The sequence below is a fragment of the Liolophura sinensis genome, chromosome 6 (assembly GCF_032854445.1).
Source record: "Liolophura sinensis isolate JHLJ2023 chromosome 6, CUHK_Ljap_v2, whole genome shotgun sequence".
NCBI classification, from domain to species: domain Eukaryota; kingdom Metazoa; phylum Mollusca; class Polyplacophora; order Chitonida; family Chitonidae; genus Liolophura; species Liolophura sinensis.
In genome coordinates, this window is record NC_088300.1 from 21280936 (window position 1) to 21301886 (window position 20951).

General features: G+C 36.9%; 1 protein-coding gene across 2 annotated transcripts; it reads left to right on the forward strand.

Moving 5' to 3' along the window:
- Positions 1 to 867: 867 nt before the first annotated feature.
- On the forward strand, positions 868 to 12688 carry LOC135468642 (zinc finger protein 37 homolog). Of its 2 annotated transcripts, none has more exons than XM_064747009.1 (9): positions 868 to 992; positions 2356 to 2531; positions 2968 to 3229; positions 3447 to 3497; positions 5100 to 5804; positions 6621 to 6772; positions 7408 to 7546; positions 7938 to 8083; positions 8446 to 12688. In XM_064747009.1, exons 1-9 carry the CDS (start codon positions 923 to 925, stop codon positions 8884 to 8886), a joined length of 2142 nt encoding a protein of 713 aa, XP_064603079.1. In that variant the 5' UTR covers positions 868 to 922; the 3' UTR covers positions 8887 to 12688. The 2 variants fall into 2 exon arrangements, with proteins under 2 accessions (XP_064603079.1, XP_064603080.1); XM_064747010.1 differs by having other exon boundaries at positions 906 to 986.
- The last annotated feature ends 8263 nt before the right edge of the window (positions 12689 to 20951 follow it).

Consider the following 20951-nt stretch of genomic DNA (forward strand, 5'->3'; position numbering starts at 1 on the left):
GGAAGGGACCACTGTTTGACTGTCATCAGTATACAGCGTCTAATGCATTAGGCTATCCCCGTTCCTAATGCTGGTGATTCTCTTTACTTAGTATACTACTCAGTAGTATAGTCAGAGATGTAATTTATGAAACACTGGTCTATGTAGAAATACAATAACCTGCCTACATTTACAGGAGTAACCTTAACTGATTATAAGATATCAGTTCGTTCTTTATGTGCCAAAGACTAACAGACTATGTCAGACTTGTTTTGTGTTGAAAACATTCTTCCTCTTGACAACTGCATGCCTAAAAATTATGACAATCAAAATAAATAAATGTCCCTCTGCTAATTGATATGCCCAGAAAGCTTAAAATGGGTGGTTCTTCAAACAGTTCGGCCTGAATAAGTCCACACACAGAAACACAAATCGTAAGAAAGACCACTGAAAAACAAAAGTTAAACCTAGTCACACAATCTGTAAACTTACATTTCTATCCTTTCACTTCGCAGTTGGAGGCCATTTTGAGAGCTGTCACGTGAGAGTGGCACAATTTATAATCATAATGAACCATGAAATGAAATATAATTTATTTGATAAAATGCAAAAAAAGGACAGAAGCTCAAGAAACAGATGTGTGTCGCGTCCTGAAATTTTTTATTGGTTTCTTGAGATATATTAGAGAGTATGTACCTTGTTCCCATGACCCACTGTGAATTCAACTCTGGTGAAAAACAGTAATTTTTAATACAGCAACGATTATTCACTAGATCTTATCATATGAAGTGTACAATAAATGCGTGATAATTCTAAAACATTACTTGAAACGCGACTAGCTGACAGAAATCTCGTACATATGTCATTAGTCCACTGCGTTCTTTTGGGAACAAGGTTAACGCCTCTACTGCGATAGCAGACGAGACGGTTAGCCAAGTTGAAAATGGCGACCGTGAGAAGAAAGGGAAAAAGCCCTAAAAAGACATTAAAAATGTCACTGAGGAAAGGTAAATGTATGTGAATAGAGTCTTTAAGTTTGATCTTACCATACCGATTTAATATAATGCCGGTTGACAGCCTGATTCTTGTTTATTCACCATGAGAAATTCATGTCGGCTGCTAAATTTGCACTCATTTGTTGACAGTGACGCTTATCCATAAGTGGTATGAATAGTGACGAAAATTCAACTCTAAAAATTCTTTTTGTGGTGATTCTGCCCTCTATATACTCGTCTTAATGTAAAATGAATGGCTATTCGAGCAAATGTAAATCCATTTCATTTTAGTCGAGAATTGCAATTTGTTTGGAACAAATGATACACATGTATGTGTGAATACACGGACATGCTATATATTCCCGCTCCTAGTAACTATAGTGTGTTCACTTCCAGCAGAGAAAAGAAGTTCAGACACTGAAATTTACAAGAAGTTATATTTGTCAAATATTAACAGTTACATGCATATGGCTTTGTGATACTTTCACTGACATGCACTTGTTTCTAATGCTTCCCATTTTGTACTGTTGTTGCTGACATGTTACTCTTGTTTTAGGTGTGTAGCCAATAGTGTTACAGTTTGAAACATAACATGGTGCAATGCTTGGATTTCTAGAAGAAGCATAATTCTTTAAATAGAAGTGATGCGTTCGTCCATGACTGTCACTGACAGTTATACATCCCCTGTACATTGTATTCAATTACATGTACTTGTTAGCACTCACCTCCAATGAGTTACTCCTACTTATTTGGGGAAGTGTCTATTAAGTCAAAAAGGTGTCTAGGTTGAAAGTATAAGCCATGATATGAAAGAGACTGTACCAGTGATTTTTGGGAAAAAATCCATATCCTTATTAAATAGAATTTTCTATATTCACCAAGAGTAGCTTAGATTGTTGCCTTTCACGAAATGTGAGACTTATACTTTACCTGGCTGTACAATTTATAGTGATAAAATATTCCTATTTTGAAAAAAATTATAATGCAACTGGCTTTATAAATTTGAGGAGATTTATTACCGATTTTGATCGGTAACACAAGCAGTGATGAGGAAGATATTTGTGAAATGTAATCATTTAAGCTATTCTAAAATAATAGCAAAAAATTTTTTGGGCACGATTACTAGTATGGCCTCTTTTAAGGTGAAGAAAGTTAATTACGGAAATTGTGAAAATTGGTAATGATCTGCAGAGAGTAATGCTTGAGAGGCCTAGATCATGTGGTTAAAGCATTGCTATTGCTGTACCAAAGCATCAGTTTAATCTTAAGTTTAACTTACAAGTACAGCGTCCATGATTTGATGGGGGACAATATTGCTTTATTTCCTGAATATTATTCATTGATTATCATAAGTGGACATGTTTCATTTTGCCTTCATTAGCAACAAATGAACAAAAGGAAGCTCCTATAGACTCATCTGAGGACGATCATGACTCGGATCATTCAGAAAGAGGACAATCCCCTTTCTCAAATATGTCTCTGGACGTCCTGGCTCAAGTTGCCTCTGCTACCTTGGAGAAGGAGCCAAGACCTAAAGAGCTCCAGCCACAGAGAAGGGTGGGATATTTGACAGTTACTCTCAGCAATTTGCACATATTTAATTTATGACAGATGGAGGAGTGAATTTTCAGGAGATAGCCTGAATTTGTGAAAGTGTTAGGCAGTTTTGTGAGTTGTAAGAAGGCTGTTCATAGTTAATTTAATGTATCTTTTTTTAAATAATATATGTCTGGGATCATATGATTCAAGAGGTTCAAGAAAAGTTGGTCACCTGTTGAAAATACTCTCTTGACTCAAGACACTTAGCTATAGTATATAAATGCAGTGAATGCAGCTATGTTTAGCGTTTTATAACTGAAAGTATTAATATTTTTTATAAAGTTAATGTCCCCTTCAGTTGGTTGAAAATTTATACTTTCCTTATCATCTATGATTCCACCAAAGACTAAACAATAACATGGGAAAAAAATTTATTTTGGTTTGTTTTTTCCAGTTGACTCGTAGAAGCATCCAAAGTCGAGACAATTTGAACTTGGAACAAATCCAGTTATTATCTGATCGGTCATTAGTTGACTTTTTTGCTGATTTGAAAGCCAATGAGATGCGTCGGAATTACACTTTTGTGTGTTATCTGATGCCAGAGAAATGCCAAGCACAGTTTTCTAGCTTTGGCAATGAAACACAGGCTCGTCTAAAAATGAAAAACCATTTGAGTCAACATTTATTGGAGCTTGAACAGTTGGAAAAGAGTAACGGTAAGTACCATGCTGAAACACAAGCTAAATAACTCTCATCATAGCTTGCACACTGTAATTCCACGAAGATAACACAATCTAACATTTAATGAATGCTCTGCTAATTTAAAAGTACCATGCTTAGTATATTAGTTGTTACTGACTGTGTCATTTTATGCCATAAATTAAAAAGATTTGGTATGTTTTTATATAATGGTTGTCTGTCTGTTGTCTTTAGATGAACTCTTCTCAGCAGAACCTTTGCCTGCAAGGAAAAGACGATTGGCAGGTATGTGTGTTAATTTCTTAGTTGCCTTTGTTTAATTACCAAAGCAATAATAGAGTTCTGAGTGGTCAAAAAAGTCCAGAGCCACAAGTGCAGTGAGGGCAATGTTTCAGTGTAATTTAAATTTTAAAAAAGGTAGAAATCAGTCTATTGTGGTGAAAGGTAACTGTGAAACACCGATTGTCAGTTTCAATATTATAGGTTGAAAATGTAAAAAAAAAAAAAAAAAATGGCCCAATTGAGTTACCTCCTTTGGCGTCACTCCCCCTTAAAAAATGGTGCATTTTTGGGAGTGAACTGTGGTTACTTGGGATGTCTAAAAATGGCTAATAGCGATTTCAAAGCCAAAGTGACGTAAGGTTGAAGACCTACATGCGGGACAGATTTCATTTTAGTAAACATAATCTGTGGAGGTAAGGATAAACATTGTTAATATTATATAAATACTTATGCCAAGTGAGGTAATATAAAATTTAAGTTTGCCCTCAAAGTTTACCACAGTATATTGTTATCATTGGCTTGAGCATAAAGGGAGTAGCATTCAACTAGTAGTGACTAAACGGGGAATGAGGAGTAATGTAGAACATATACAGTTGTCTCCCATCACAGGAAGAGTTATGTCCCATGTTTCAAAAATCTGTGAATAATTAAAACAATGTGTTATTATTTCCAGGGAAAAGATTTAATTAATACAGGCCTTACATATATTTTCCTTCAGTATTCTGAGCATGTAACACAAGCCTGTAAATGCATCTGTGATTTGTCAGCCAATGAGAAGGTTTCAGTCTATTATATCACTGGTATACGCAAAGCTTAAACAGCATTCTGTGTGAATTGACATGTGACTGTAGATATAGAATGCTAGGTTAATTCATTCTATACAAAAATAAATGTACCTCCAGGCACAGAAGGGTGGGGCCCAACTACATGTATATAACTGGTTTGTATTTCAGCTGGACATCTAGCTCTATGTAAACTCTATTTAGAAAACATTAAAATAGGTAGTCCGTGTACACTGACTGTTTGCTTGAGGAATATTTGGATGCGTCATATTTGTGACTGCTCAACCTACAGTCAGGGACAAGCGCTCCTGTTAAAATGGTGAATGGTGAAATACCTCTAGCCGGTCAAATCAGTCAGAGACAAGTGCCCCTGTTAAAACGGTGAATGGTGAAATACCTCTAGCTGGTCAAATCCATGCCATAACATCTTCCCTTCCCATCAACGGACACAATTTGATAATGGTTTTGGTAATGGTACACTGACTTTTCCTCAACGAACAGTGTCCTCAGGCTACGAAATGCACCCCCCCCCCCACAACCCCTGTATGTATATGCCTTTGTGAATGTAACACACATTTGATTCAGATTGCTTATCTGGTGCTTTATCAGCAGGGGGAGGTGGTAATCACTCTGGATTTACAACTGATATTTCCTCCACCATTGACCATTATGATGATTTCTAAATTTATTTCATTGATGTTGAAAAGAAACAGTTCTGTGCAATAGGCCCCATGGAAGCACAAGTGAATAATGAAGGCACAAGAGAGTATGATTTGGTCTTTGAATGCTTGATCTCAATCTGGGTTTTCATTTTGCCTTGCAGAAGCTGCTGTTCTCCATAAGAGAAAGAGAAAAGGAATCACTTCTGCCAAGAACAAAGTTAAAAGGAATACACCTGAGATATACGTTTTGCCAAAAGGGCGGTTGGTCAATTTATCAGAACTGGCAAATCATTCGCCTGAAGACTCTGAAAGCCCAAGCAAAAGAAGAAGAAAGTTTATGAAACAAGGCAAAGACAACTCTGAGAATGCTTCTCCAGAGAAGCATAGATCTGATGATTTTGAATCTCATACCAGAAAGAAAACCAAAAATATTGACTCCACAAAAGGAAAGCAAACTGTAAAACAAAGAGGCGCAAATAACAAAAAGGGGTCACAACCTGACTCGACTACTAAAGGCTCTTTGCCAGATGAAACTGAACGGCGTATAGAGGAAAATGAACAGTTCATTATTGACTTATTGACTAGGAATCAACCTCATCGGGACCACTGTTACACCACCATCTTTGGGAAGAAGCGTGGAATAGATGCAGTCCATTTGGAGATGGATTCATCAGATGATGAAGATGGCACTGTTGATGTTGGTGACAGCAACTCGTACTATGGTAATTTCATAGAGCAGCTCCGTAAGCCTGTTGAGCCAGTGCTTCTATTCCGTCGTATTCCGGGGGAAGAGGGGACCCCTATGGTGTGCTGCGAGGAGATCGTTGGAGGGGAGGAGGAAGAAGAGGAGGGCCACTCTGGAGAAAGTAAGTGTGGTGAACTGTATCTGTTTACAGAATTATACTATTTGCATGATTAATTATGAATTCAGTTTGACCTGCTACTTATTTAGAGCCATGCAATACAGAAATAACTTGAAATAATAAAACAAGGCTGAAGAAAAACACAAGCTGATCAGAAATTTTAGTGGTGCTTTCAAAAAACATAATCGGAGCACCAGAAGCAAAAGATGCTCGTGCCTGCATATGCTTTACTTGAATCTGTCGAATTTTGGCAACTTGTTTGTGTTTTGATTTTCTTTAAACGCATTGGATTTTAGATCACATCTACACAAAATGAATATGCATTTAATAAAAAGGTTGTGACTTGCACATGCTCTTGGCTCAACATGAAAGACAAGTCCAGCTCATGCTGACTTCCTCTCCGGACGTAAGTAGGAATGTCTGTTAGCAACCTGGGGATGGTGGTGGGGTTTCCCCGGGGGCTCTGCCCGGTTTCCTCCCACCACAATGCTGGCCACCATCGTATGAGTGAAATAATCTGGAGTACGGCGTAAAACACCAATAAAATAAATAAATAAATCAGCTTGAAAGAGGGAATTTCCACTGATGCAAGCAGTAGAACATTTTCCTCATAGTGATGTTTGCAGATTGTAAATTAGCCATCAAAATAAAATTTAACTGATTCGTATCCTTTAATTGATGGGTTTATTGACACTTGGTGTTTTATCTCGCGCCATTGTTTTTCCTCCTTCGCTTATTTTAAGAAACTGATTACACTTTTTATACCAGTTTTTACCTACAAAACTATTTAAAAATGATGTCTTTCATTTATAAAAATAGAGCCATATCCTCCAATGCCCAAGTCTGCCTTAGCAAAAAAAGGTCGTATTCCGGTACCAGAGGAGAATATGTCTTTCAGTGAGGATGAGGATGGAACTCCAAAGAGGAAGAGGAAAAACACAGTTAAAGAGGGTTCTGCAGAATGGGAACGAGTAAGTGTTAGCAGAATTTAAGTCTGTTTATGGAAACCGTACTGCTTTATTATTTCATATGTATATTAGTTAGATGAATGGTGACTTGGTCCTACACCACCCAACTGAGATGACCTGAGCACCTCATGACGACTAAACCATGTTGTATGGGTTCTCCTGTGTGAAGTTTTCATTCAAGTACTTTGTATCGAAGACCCCTCAGCAGGGCCATATCTAGAAAAAATTTGAAGGTTCTGATCCCAAACTTTAAAGTTTACATTATGACAGCGTGCTTTAAGAAATTTTATAAAGCGCATCTAAATGACCCTTTCTGGGAGCTTTTGAGTCTGTGAATGAAAGAGATTTGTATGAAAACATTTATTTGTTAACCATTATATTTACACGTACTTGTTAGTTTTAATACAGCTTGATTACGTACAGTTTAGGTCATGCTCAGTATTTCCCTACTGTAGTTGCATGGCAGCGTGTGTAAAAGAAGTGGGATACGTTTTAAAACTATTTTTTAAAAAAATGCTTTAGAATTGTATGCATACATGGAAGTTTAAAGGAGTAAGTGTGAAAGTTTAGGGCTCAGTAATGTAATTAGTAAATAACCTGTTGTCTGAGATACTATTTATTGCCTGTGTTACTTTCAGAAGTGTGCATTAAGATGTATAAGAGAATTGAAGGGGAGAAAGAAGGATGACTCATCATCACCACTGATGTGCAAAATCTGTAAAGACAAGACTTTTACAGCCTGTGCAACCTTAATGTATCATTATCGTAGTCATGCGGGTATGAATTACTTTTTGATAAATTCAGGCATCTTGTGTGTGAACATACTATATTATGTATTAATCATGGGGAGATGCCTTAAATATTTGATCTGCTATTAAGCATTGTTTTGGGGGTCTTACTTTTAACAAGTAGTAAACAGTAATTGTTGTGCCATTCAGATGGCCTTACATGAAGTTGGCTGAGTATTACTTGCTTCCCACTATTATGGCATATACATTGATTTCGCTCATGTGGTGAAACTCAGTGCATCAAATGAAAGGTATGTCAGTTACTTGCCCGAGATGTGTGGTTGAACATAAAAATTCTGGATATTTTCTGTCAAATTTGTCCATTTGCATATCTTTCTGTTGAGATCAAAGAGCATGCCTCATTTTCCTTCAATTTGCAGGAATAAAACCCTTTGTATGTCTGATATGCAACACCACTTTCACTCGTCAACACAGCCTGAACTACCATATGTTAATCCACAACAACCAGAGCCGTTTCACCTGCAAAGATTGTGGCCGAAAGTTCAGACATCCCAGTCATTTTAAGGTATGAAAAGCAGGAAACCTGACTTCTGTGATATATAGCATATTTTGGTTTGAATTCATGAAATTGTTTATAGGTAACAGTATTTTGGTGTTCAGGTTGAAAATATGTTGTATATGCAGCTGAATACAGAGTGTACAAAATAAGTTTGCTACATGTGGATCAGAAATGTCTGGTGATCTAGATATACATGTATTTGTATTTTTTATCACAGAAGGGCCTTACGGTCACAAATGCAACAATTGCGCTTCCAGATCATTTGTTTTGGAGTCTTACTGGTTGTAGCAAATTGTCAGAAGACTTACTGCAGCTCGTGAAGTAGTTCGTATTTCCCATGTCACCATGATGTTTATTTGATGTTGTAGGAACATCTAAGGAGACACACAGGAGAAACCCCCTTTGAGTGTACAGATTGTCCACAAAAGTTCAAAACCAGGAATACATACAAGCGGCACTTGAAGACTCGTCATGGGAAACTGTTGACAGCAAGTGGAATTCACATTTTGTCGCGCGAGGAATTTTTACTTGTGCGAACAAAACCATACCGTAAGGGCGAGGAATCTGAGGAGGAGGGTGACATTGCTGATATTGCTGAGGAAGATTTACTAGACTCTGGCGAGGAGTCCGAAAACATTTCAGTCACAGACAATACTAACTTGGCTCTGCCAGTTATCACACAGAGCACAAACCTCCCCTTGCACCTAGCCTCCCAGCAGTTGTCTGCCCCTGGTAGCACTGTCCATGGCCATGTCCTGCCTTCAGGACATCTTCTTGTTCCAGTGGATGTTCAGTTTGTCATGACTTGATTCATTCAGCTTGAGCCTTTTTTCAGTTGATCTGTCTCTGTCCTGTGTTGAGGACACCTGAACAATTTAAGTGGACTTACTTCCCATTCTCCTGGATAGAGAATGTTTCATTGGACATCTTTACAAGTCTGGTACTGCTGTTTCTATTTGCACTGTATTTCTACATGTGATTTAAAGTAAAGCTCAAACAGCTCTAAATCCTGAGGAATCCGGTGCTCAGTTTCATGGTACAAACAACATAATACATTATTTTTCAAATGATTTATTGCAGTGCATTCCGAAAATCAATAATTTATGTTGTTATTAAAATCATCTTTTTGCATTTCTTTCACATTGGTGATGCTTGTTATTAGGATATGATGCATCAGCAACTTTTACAATATTCTATCTCTGTTACAATGCTACTGTTAATCTACGGACCAATCATTGTTTTATATCTGTTATCACTGTTATGTTGTTCTTGAAGTATAGACATGTCATATATTTAAAACATATGTACCATAGTGGATGGTTATTTAGCCTGGTGCTGCAATAGCTGAGTATAGATTTTTAATCCTCTTATTGTATTTATTTAGGATGGACTGGTAATCCAATGCTTTACACTTCATTATTCTACATTCATGAATGTACTTTAGACTTTATACACATTGAATGTTATTTAGGCTCTTACCCAGCTGTGGTGCTAAGAGTTCAGGCGTTAGGGTTAGTTGTCTTGGTGCACAAATTTTCTGAACTCAGTGAACGTCTTACAAAGTTCTGGAATTTTCATCCAAACAATGAGTATAGTCTGGCCACACAAGTAAGTTTATAATTTTTGCTGACATTTCAATCTTGGGTATGGCATTTCATAAAAATAAGTTGAGACAAGGTTCATGCTAAGCTTTGTGATTTTAGGGACTTTGAACACAGTATGCTATGTGTTGATATCTTCTGACAAGCTTAAAGGACATGTTTTTGTTAACTAAAAATATCTTATCTCATGAGATAATTTATTTCTTAAAACGAACATAATGGCAGCCTCTAAAGCTGAATTAATTAATAAACTAGTATTCAAGAAATGTTCTGTAAATATTTTAAAAATTCTACACCTCTCATCAACAAAGTAAATAGCAAAGGATCGTCAGTACCTAGCCACTCATTGCATTACACCATTTTGCCATGTTACAGTTATCTAGAGTGACGTCACGAAACCTAGGAGCTCTCCAGTATTGTTGGTATTAATATGTCAGTGAGAAAATACAAACAGAAACGCCTGATACCCAACCAAAGAGTATCAGTTCTGTCCCGTTTTCAAAGGGTTGATGTTTCTTTTAGCCTGGCGCTCAGCCTGGGCGATCTTCTTGGGCACAAGTGTCATGTTTTAGCATTCCTGCTTGTTCTCGTCCTCGACCTCGACCTGCATGGGTGTAAGCATTAGGCCTGGCTGGCTGTACCGACTTCGGGAAATGTACGGAACATGGGAGGACTTTTGTGATTTATAACAGACTCTTTTATGCAGACTTTGGAAAGATATTTTTGTAATAAATCTGACTTTGCTAAGGAAAAATAATGCAATGCCACAATATTCATCTCCAGGCAATGACTCTCCCGAGGCGGTTTTCTAGCCAGCTCAACCGTACAAGTTACTGCAGCCTCCTGCCCAACACATATGCATTGTGACACGGGTAGGCGTTCTCAGTTCCCTGTGATAAATATGTGGTTCAAAATGCATCAGTTTAACACTTAAAATGGCTGCAAAATGTGATACATTGCATCAATTTCTGTCTATCAACTATGAGAAACCACACTAACAATCAAGAGCTAATAGGTTTTTGGACGCGACAGCGGCTTCTACAACACGGCTACTGTGAGTGAATTATTGGCCAGTGCCATATCCCCAATGCTAAACTTCATCCTCTCGGCTTTTCAAAACTTTTTAGAATTATTTAGATATTTTTCTGCGATATCCTCGTTTCTTTGTATGTATAGTGGCAGACTTTATGTTCACGTTAAATACTTAGTAGATTGTCCTGAACAGTGTTGAAAACTATCTTGTACTTGCAGGGCTTAATAGAAGTTAATTCAGAAGCTGCTGTTCAAAATACTGATAAAAAGGTGCTCTTTTTAGGTAAAAGTTGATGTATCAAAATGACCCAAAAGTGCCTTTTGGGAAGAAAAAGGCCCTGCAATACCTAGATAAAGCGTATGTGAAGTGATATTTGAAGGGAGACGACTGTAGTTACTAAAGACTTCATGGTGACCATGAAACATGACTCTTACACAGCCTACACATTTACTTAGAACAAGGATCAATTGACCAGTGTGAAAGACTGCAAGTTACATTGTTGTGGTATTTTAGGTCAGGATGTCTCAAAGCAAATCCGACTAATCTGTTTAATTAGTCAAAAATTTAATCTGTTCAAAACAAATGTGATCATCCCATAATTCTACTTAATAAGACACGATGTGTGAGTGATAAATTATCTGTGGTAAATTGACCAATATCATTAACTACATAAAACATATGTGTCATTTTGCATGAATGGTGAAGTTTAGATTAAAATCTATAATGCTGGGTGTGCAGCCTCTCTGAGCATGAATCAGCTGGATAAATATATGATCTTGCTAATGGGTACTTTTGTTTGTAAATGAAAAAAAAAGGGAAGAAAAAAAAATCCAAATGAAAAGAAGGATGTTTATCACTAAGTTTTGGAAGTGTGGGCTGGGAGGATTTTCCATAAGCCCCTTTTCCAATTTTGTTCTCCATACCAACATTCAGCAGGGTCTTAATGTACGCAGTGTTGCATCATAATTTTTATGTGATGATGCAACACTTTTTGTGATGTCACCATGCATCAACATTGTAACGCTATGAATTTATACTGCATACATATATATTTTTGGCATACATAAACAATGTTGTGCAACAGTTCTGTGTAAAATACCAAGATGGTCTATTCCATAAGGTAAATCTTGTTTTTCTGAACACATGGTATAATGCCCACAAAGTATGTCTCTTGCTCATTCTTTTGTATCTTGGGAGTAAGGTTAGTTTCGAGCGAATTTCTGTGAACAGTATATCAAAGAATCAATGCTCCCAGATGCATTAAACTGCTTTTGCGTTATATTATTTATATCCTTTTGTTGTACTGAATGATATATACTGGTTGCATGAAGAATTACAGATCTTTTTGTAGAGCTGTTCTGACTGTTGCAAAACTGAACTTAAAATTGTCTTTTAGAATGACAGTGGAAGGGGATTGTATTCAGTTATATAAATTTATTGATTTGTTTTGTGTTTGCATGATGGTAGTTTTGTGTCTAAGTGAGTAAAAAGTTTGTAACGGTAAAAAGGTATAGTTCTCCTAATTAAAAGTTGACAAGTATAATACAGAAGACATATTAAACACCCATCTTCATGGATCTGGCAGCTAGTATTGTAAGTGACTGTGCGTATGGACTGGGGGAGGATACCTCATATATAGTAACTGAATACTAGTTGTACACACTTTTCACATTATACATGGTTCAATATTCCCAGTTAGACTGGAGAGGCTATTTAGATTGTCTTGATGTATTAATGTTGTGTTTACGTACATTGATACTTTAGACTTTTCCATACATCCCCTCTGAACTATACAAGGGACTTTTTGTGTAGTATAAAAATTCATTTTCATGTCTCCATTTCTTGTACCTTGTTTGCAGTACTGGTTACTGTCCTACACCTACCTGCTGGTAGCAGGGTTTATTGTAATGTATATATACAAATAACTTCAACTCTATTACAAATACAATAAAAATGACATATACTGTATTTATGTATAACAGCTGAAATATTCGTCTTGTTGTCGCTGTGAGTAGATCAGATCAGTAAGATTGTGTGGAGAAGATTAGAGGTTTAGGTGATCTGGTTTCCTCCACTTATAATGTATTGGTGAAAAAATTCTTTAACATGGCATTTAACACCAGTCAATGAAATCCTTCATGCAGATCCCGATTTGCTTCACTCACAAAGCTGAATGCTGACGTGAAAGAAATATTCACAAGTGCACCTCAAAAAGACACTCAACAAGAGAATGATTGATAGACGTAACATTGTAATTCAATCAAGAACATAACTACATGTATTTGGCAAATCTTACAGACAAGATCTGGCAGAAACTGCTCTCTCAGTTGATATGGGCCTGCTGATATGGACCTGTCTCAGTCACATAAATTTTCCTCCAATTGATCGATGTCAGACTTAAAATTAAAAAAAACAAAAGCAGCGGCTTTTGTCAGAACAGGTGATTGCTGATGTAATTTGGAGGTAGCATGAGGTACTTTCAGACTTTCTTCAGAATTTTCTGACCATCATTTCCCATTAAACCCCAACTATTGATTCATTCACTCACTGGGAGACTGTTGCAGGGGAAACCTATATGTCTAAAATAAATACCTCCAGCCAGATTACACAATCCTGAAGAATCCCTTCTAAAAATTCTTCCCATAACACCTGAGTGTGCAGGACATTCTCCTGGACTGAAAAGATGCAGTGGTATTAGACATTAGAAACAATGCTACTTGATGCTACTAGGTATTTGAACATAACATTTAGATCTGCCATGCCTAGTGGCATGTAAATTCAAATGGAAAAACACAAGTAAAGGCAACTTCCTAGTGAATGTTCAATCCATTGAATTAAAAGGCAAAATGCTTGGAACAGGTTTGTTGTAACCTTATCTGTTTTAAATATAAGTATAAAATGTTAACACTTTCAGCCATTAATCCCAAATGTTATATGTTTAACTAAATGCCATTTTGCAAGCCAAAATTTCATGTACCGGTACTGAATGAGGGTAAAATATCAAGTAAAAGGCTTGTTTATGCCCATATTTAGAATTTGGTCCGCAAGACTGAGCAATGATTGCACAATACGGTTTATTTACCTTTGAAGAAGGAAAGCCAGTGTTCTATGAGGGGAAATTGAAAAGCCATATGCCTTAGCCTACTGATTCTTGGTTCCAATGGCCAGATATCCATGATGGTCCCCTAATTCTGTGACCTCTTCAACCACCACTGTGGTCAATATTTTTAAACATTCTGAGAGAACCATGCGGTGTGGAGAAATAATCTGTACAGTTTTATGTAGCTTGCATCCTGGCTGACACCAGCAACTGACTTTTGGTGTCATTTTCATGATAAATACATGCATAAATTCCACTGCAAAAAGCGCTTAAGAGGTCGAAAAGGTTTACAGTAACTGTGTGCTGCAAGGAGGAGGTAAAGGTTGGGCAAACTTTCAAGGAGTAGAGTAATTAGAGCACCGGTACCGGTCTATGCTAACACTGATTGTATTTCATTTCTTTGTGACAACTAGGTTTGGTTTAGGCTTTCTCAGAACAATCATATCTTTAATATTACTTTCTGACACTGCGAGAATTTTATACATGTAGAGTAACTTCAATAAAACATCCATTTTATGACCTCAGTTTCAATAACATTCATTAAGTGTTCCCAAGTTTACTTCTGTCGTTTAAACAGACCAAACATAAAATAAAAACTAAGTGACGAATCGCATTTCAACTTTTAGCACACGAGTCGGCCTGCTAAAATCTTGCTTTGTGAATTCTGCACCAGTTCCTTAAAATTTATTTATTTATTTATTTGATTGGTGTTTTACGCCGTAAGCAAGAATATTTCACTTATACGAAGGCGGTCAGCATTATGGTGGGTGGAAATCGGGCACAGCCCGGGGGAAACCCACGACCATCCGCTGGTTGCTGACAGACTTTCCCACTTACGGCCGGAGAGGAAGACAGCATGAGCTGGACTTGAACTCACAGCGACCGCATTGGTGAGAGACTCCTGGGCCATTACGCTGCGCTAGGGCGCTAACCAACTGAGCCACGGACGCCCCTCCAGTTCTTTAAAACTAGGTTTCTAAATTCGACACTTTTTTCAGCCCCTTTTGTCACTAAAGATGATAATCGTAACCTTTGGCCGTTGTATTGTAATGGGATGCGTTGTACAACGTCTGCCTATGGTCTCGAACTCTCAGCAAAGATCTCCATGCTGTCGTCTCGTTCTTGTCGTCTGCTATCACCTTCGAAACGAGATCTAGCGTGACAAAACGATAACTCACAGTTGTTTGAAAATGGCGGCCGCGTAGTGTTGTCAAGCGAAGCTTTTGAAGAGTTATGAACCTAGGGAAGCTCCTAGCTCTTGTTGACAGTCATAATAGATAATGAGATTTAATGCAATTATCACAATGACATAGTTAATACAAGCAATACAACTCGGATTTAAGAAAATGGCCCTGGATGCATCCGCGACGTCGCTGACCGACGATTTACAAGACCTCCAGCTCGAAAAATCTGTCACCAAGGCTCTAAAGGTAAGTTAATTTTACCAATTTTCTCATGATACAGTTTGATGAAAGAAATATTTATTGCTTAGGAAAAGGCGTTCATTGAGGTAGTTATTATTTTCATTTAATTTATATATCATGTTTTCTTTTTGTCTAGTCGGCAGAGGAGCTTGAACGTCTCACAGTTGACGAGCATCTGGATGACATTGAACGAGCCGTGTATTTATTAAGGTAAGATTGCAGAAATGTTTATTTTGTAACTCTTACATATTTTGTTTATTTTATATTTTCTTAAAAAGTATCTAACATATATGTATATATATATATATAATCTTATTTCAGAATATATGATTAGCTTTAGTTGAGATGAATTATTAACTCACCATGTCACCACTATATTCCATTCATGATGAATGGACTATAGTTGTGACTTGGCGTGTTTCATCCCCACATCTCAAGCAAAGGAAACTGTATATACATTGATATGTATACTTACATATTTGTTGGCATTTAATGGGTTACTTAGTTCAGGAAGTGTGGTGGTTTCCCTCAGAATCTGCAGAGGTCAAAATGTTGAATGTTTTAAGATCTTTAAAGATGAGATATGTTAGATTCCATTTATAATATTGTTAAGCATCATGGAAGTGGATGAAAGACAACAAACAATCATCAAGTTTTGGATTTTTTTTTTTTTTTTTTTTTACCATGCGTTTAAAAAGTCAGGAGGAGGGTTGCTGGGTTTACAAAGGTATGTTTGCCATATGATACTTTAGTCACAGCAGCACTTTGGAGACATGAACCCTCCTGGCCACAATTTATTTGATTGGTGTTTTACGCCGTACTCAAGAATATTTCACTTATACGACGGCGGCTAGCATTATGGTGGGAGGAAACCAGGCAGAGCCCGGGGGAAACCCACAACCTTCCACAAGTTTCCTTGCCACAAGAAGACATAGTATATTTACACACAAGTATTGGCTCCATGTCATATAACTGAAAATTGTTAAGTACAATGTGAAAACGCAAGCAAGCGTACATATGTGGCTCTAAATTAACCATGCAGGCAAAAGTGGTAAATTTCCTCCACCTGTAAAGCTGAGCACAGTCATAGTATGTAAATCTTTTTGGCTAGGCCACCTGTCCATGATTTTGTGGGGTGTTATGTTAATCATGTGTTGGGCTATCTGGTTTTATTACATTTGGTCATTTGGTGACAGATGACCACGCAATGATAGATAACCCCTGAGCTACAGACTGGAAGTAATTTGACCTAAAATTCAAAACCTTGTACTGTCAGTAAGAATAAGTATATTGTGACTTCATGTTGTTTTTTCTGAGTTTCATATTGTAATCATCCATATTATTTGTAAGGAAGCATTTAATCTGTATGAACATTATCACTGACATGATGGACGTCAGCTTGATGGATGGAGGAAACTGGAGTGCCTGGATTAAACCTTCCACCTTTGGCAAGGAACAGAGGAACTTGTCCAATTGTGATATATGTCATATTGGTAGAAGGCAACTGTAGGCCTTCTAGCGAACTTCATGTAGGACCCCACAAGCATTTCTCACAGGTATGACGCTCTCTGGTCATACGTAGGAAGGTCTGCCAGTGGTTTTGTCCTGGGTTCTGCCTGGTTTTCTCCCACCATAATGCTGGCTGCCATCATATGAGCGAAATACTCTGGAGTTCTGCGTAAAACACCAATGAACTAAATAAATACATTCATATGTGCGTGCTTTATTGTACCTGCATTTACACATATTTTAATTTCACTAAATACTTTCCTGGTATCAGTGTGCATGCATGTACTGTATACATATATGTACATCCTGGAAATGGATCAGTACGTATATTTATAAGTAAGCTTGGTGGTTAAGATTCAAAGCTTTGGTTCTAGAGACTATTTTAGATGCATTATTAAGGCAGACTGGAAGCTGCAGTGTTTACCTGAGTAAAGGATGGTGGAGGTTTTATTGATTGATTCTTCATCCAAGACTTAAGTGTGCTGCAGGCAGCAAAAAGGCTAATGTGCTTGGAATAGTAAATGTGAAACGCGCAATAGAGGCGAATGAGAGGGGACATAGTTGATTGCTCGTGAACATTATCGTGTTTGTACTCTTGTGCTTTATTGATGTGAACATTTTTAGCTATCGGTTATAGTCTGTAGGAAGTTAACTAGGGTTCTGAGGTATATGATTGGAAATGAGTCCAATGTTATCTGGAAAAAAGCACATACAGCTCCATTGTAACCAAGGGAAAGTCTGAAGAAAATGTCATGTTGGAAAGCATCAGTCTTTTTATTTTGTAACATTTTGTCACATTTGATGATGTGAGTGTCAGAAAAGTAAATGAAACCAGTCTCATTCACATGTAATCAAGTCAAGAAAGTTTTATTGTAGTGTATTTGAATTACGTTTACAAGGTTTTTATACATTTACATGAAAAATCTCCTGAAAATAATGAATAATTAGTGTATCAAATTTTTGTTACGAATTCCAAAAGGGACATTAATCCTTTCCAAATTAGTTTTCTTCTTGTAAGGTTAACTTTAGTTGAAAAGATGGATGAATGTCACATGTCTGGAATATTGTATGTTATTATGGTCACATGCTTTTACAATATCATTCAGGGACGATGGTTATAAGTATTGAAGGTCCAGTTATAATGGAGGTGCAAAATTAGTTTGAACCTTAATCGAACCATAGCATTTCACTGAATGGAATGAGAAATTTGTCAGCTATTGGCACACTGACCTGCATTTGGTTGAGAAGCTATGTATGTGCATTGGTTATGTTAGTGGATGTGCTATTAGCAGGTCACATATTCTGTTCTGGGCCGTTAACATTCACTGTCACCAAGGGCAGCTCTATTTAGCCTTAAGTGCTTAGTTATACATGTAACTACTTGTGCCAGTTCAAAGTGCCTCAATCAATTAGAGTGGCTTATAGAGTAGAGCACGAATGAACATTATACTCTTTGAGGCCTTAGTTGTGCTCTGTATATGGTAATAGCTTTAACCCAGGATATACATTTACAAAAGATTTGTGATGATGATAAGACCACTAGGAACTGCCATAGAAAACATTACACTGTTGGCATTCCAGTTACATACACATTTATATATGGAGTCACTTAATGGAACTCCATGTGTGTTAACAAACAGGCAATCACAATCTCTTCTTTTTTTTGGATTTGCCTTGTCAGTATTTGTAAATTTGACACACGTAAAATTGTTGGTAATGATCATGTTGCAGTTCAAGCAAAGTTAAAGAGTAAGTTGAGACAGTATCTTTAAATACATTCGCATGTTTTGACATCGGACGAGTTACAGTGTCTTAGTAGAAGGTGATAATCCTTCTGCCTTGCCTCACAACAGTGACTAAAGCTTGTATGTGAATGAATAATGGTTTATAATAAGAAAAAGCTTGGAAAGTTTATGGCCTGGTTATAGATATAGAACTTTACAACATAAATTGTCTTAAGCCTTAAATGCTCTTCAATCTTGTCTTAGGGTCTAAATTTTTAGACCCAGTATCACTGCCCTTGTTTATCACAATAACATGCATTTACTACTGATGTATTCACAGTTCTACAAATAAATGAACCAGCAGTGCACATCTTTACAATATTTTGGCGGTGTGATGTTACTTACATAAAATTGTTTGGCACATGAAGAAGATTGTTGATTTTCTCTATGATTTACATTTTTCTCCGTTATACTTCATGCAAACTTGAACTTTAGAAGTAAACATCGTATGTTATAAGGGGGGATAACTGTTGCTTACAAATGTTCATCACTAGCTCTGTATTTCACTAATGGAACTAATTACTATCATGTGTTTCTTTCAGAGTTTAATATCATAAATTAGAATGTTTAGATCACTAGGTGATGGTGGTGATATTGATATACATATAGTTTGTATATGTATTTCAGATTTGGTGACAAGCTCAACCTCTTTACCCTGAGGTTATTATTATTATAACTTTAGATAATAAGCATTTCTACCTGAGTGCCTGACTGCCTATTCATTCATGCACTGTAAGTGATTAAAATGGGGTTTTCTGGCTTGTTTGCCTTGGGTACATATGGTCAGTAACTGTGGAAACTTTTTTTTGGACTTAATATCATGACCCAATGTAATTATATCATTATTTGCAGTGCTCCCAAAAGCTTTCTTTGGTCGTTATGTTTTCCAAAAGATCACATATTGTACATGTGGAACGCCGAAGTCAGCAAGGTGTCTTCAATCTGACTGTGATATCAAGGATATTTGCTTGCAGCCCCTGTCACATTATCTCACCTCTTTCGGGAGTTGACACCAGGGCATCCCAAGAGTCAGAACTAAGGCTTTGACACATGACCTTATTCTGACATACTGAGTATGTTTGTTCCAAAACCCTTTTACTTGAAGAAAGATGTCCTCTGTCCTCTGACATTTAGACATTTGCTATGCTTCTATAGTGGATATATTGTACAGCCTGGGCAACAAAACAGATTCCAAAGTGATAAACACCATCCACAACCCCCCCCCCCCCCACCCCCCCACCTGCTGCATCCATTTCTGAGTCCCCTCCTCTATTTACAGTGGAAGAGCACAGGTCACTTGTTTATAATAAAGAAAAAAGGTGAACAATTAAAAAAAAAGTATGATGAGGCAAGTAGGATACCTGTAACTGTTGATTGTTTCATTCAGGCTTTGTGCTACATAATATTTTGATGAATGCAGGTAAAGGCTGAATAGATCTATACCTGTCTACTAATATTTTTTTTAGTCATTATATTGAATTTATTTATTACTGACATTTTATGAGAGTTTTCATGAGATTAAATAAAAAATAGCCATACCTTCTCCTGGATTTACATGTATGTGTACCACTGGTATATTATATGTATGTCAGTTTATACAAATGCATCCTTGTCAGTGGTCTCTTTGGAGAGTGATAGAAATCGATCATAAATCCATAAAACTTAAAGTGACCAGTGTCGTGTATGTGACAGTGCAAATATTTATGTTTTCCTGTATGTTTTGACATTGGCATAATGTATAAACATGTGCATGTAAATGTATACTTCAAGCACACATGTATGTAATGTTTGTACATGTATGTGGACAGGCATCCTTATTTACCATCTAACCCATGTGTGTTTATGTTATATTTTATCAAGGAAGTACTGCAAATGTAGTCTAACCAAATGCAACCGTTGTTAATTATGGTTGCAGTGATAATTAGCATTTTACCATGATACAGGAAACACGGGAAAGTGATAAGCTGTCATTTTGATATTTAATGTTTATTTATAATATATCTCTAAGAAATATATACAGGGTTATCTAATGTCAGCAGTTAAGCGTACATGTACATGTATTTTGGACATGAATCATTAAAAGTATTCAGCTATACAAATAAGCACTGTATGTACATAGAAGAATATTTTTGTAAATTGAACACATGCAGTCATGGTTTTTAGTTTTACTATAACATGTATAGTTAGTGTTACATTACATGCTCATATGCATCCTTTACATTTATCATTAAGTGAGTATAGAAGATTTTGTAACATAACGTGAAGAAGTGGCATTCATATGTACAAAACAGGATGTTTTAATTGGTGTGATTAGGGATGGTCATGGTATATTATAGAGATTAGGTGACAGGGCCTGGCAGGGTTTGGGAAAGAGGAGTTGGGGGGGGGGGCAGAGGGCAGGCCAAGGACCTGAACCCAGCTGG

What these genes read in the sequence shown, in the direction of transcription:
- LOC135468642 (XM_064747009.1), top strand. Translation starts at nt 923, where the DNA reads ATGGCGACCGTGAGAAGAAAGGGAAAAAGCCCTAAAAAGACATTAAAA. An exon ending in AAGGAAAAGACGATTGGCAG is followed by an intron (nt 3,498 to 5,099) that starts GTATGTGTGTTA and finishes TTTGCCTTGCAG; the next exon opens with AAGCTGCTGTTCTCCATAAG. An exon ending in TCATTATCGTAGTCATGCGG is followed by an intron (nt 7,547 to 7,937) that starts GTATGAATTACT and finishes TTCAATTTGCAG; the next exon opens with GAATAAAACCCTTTGTATGT.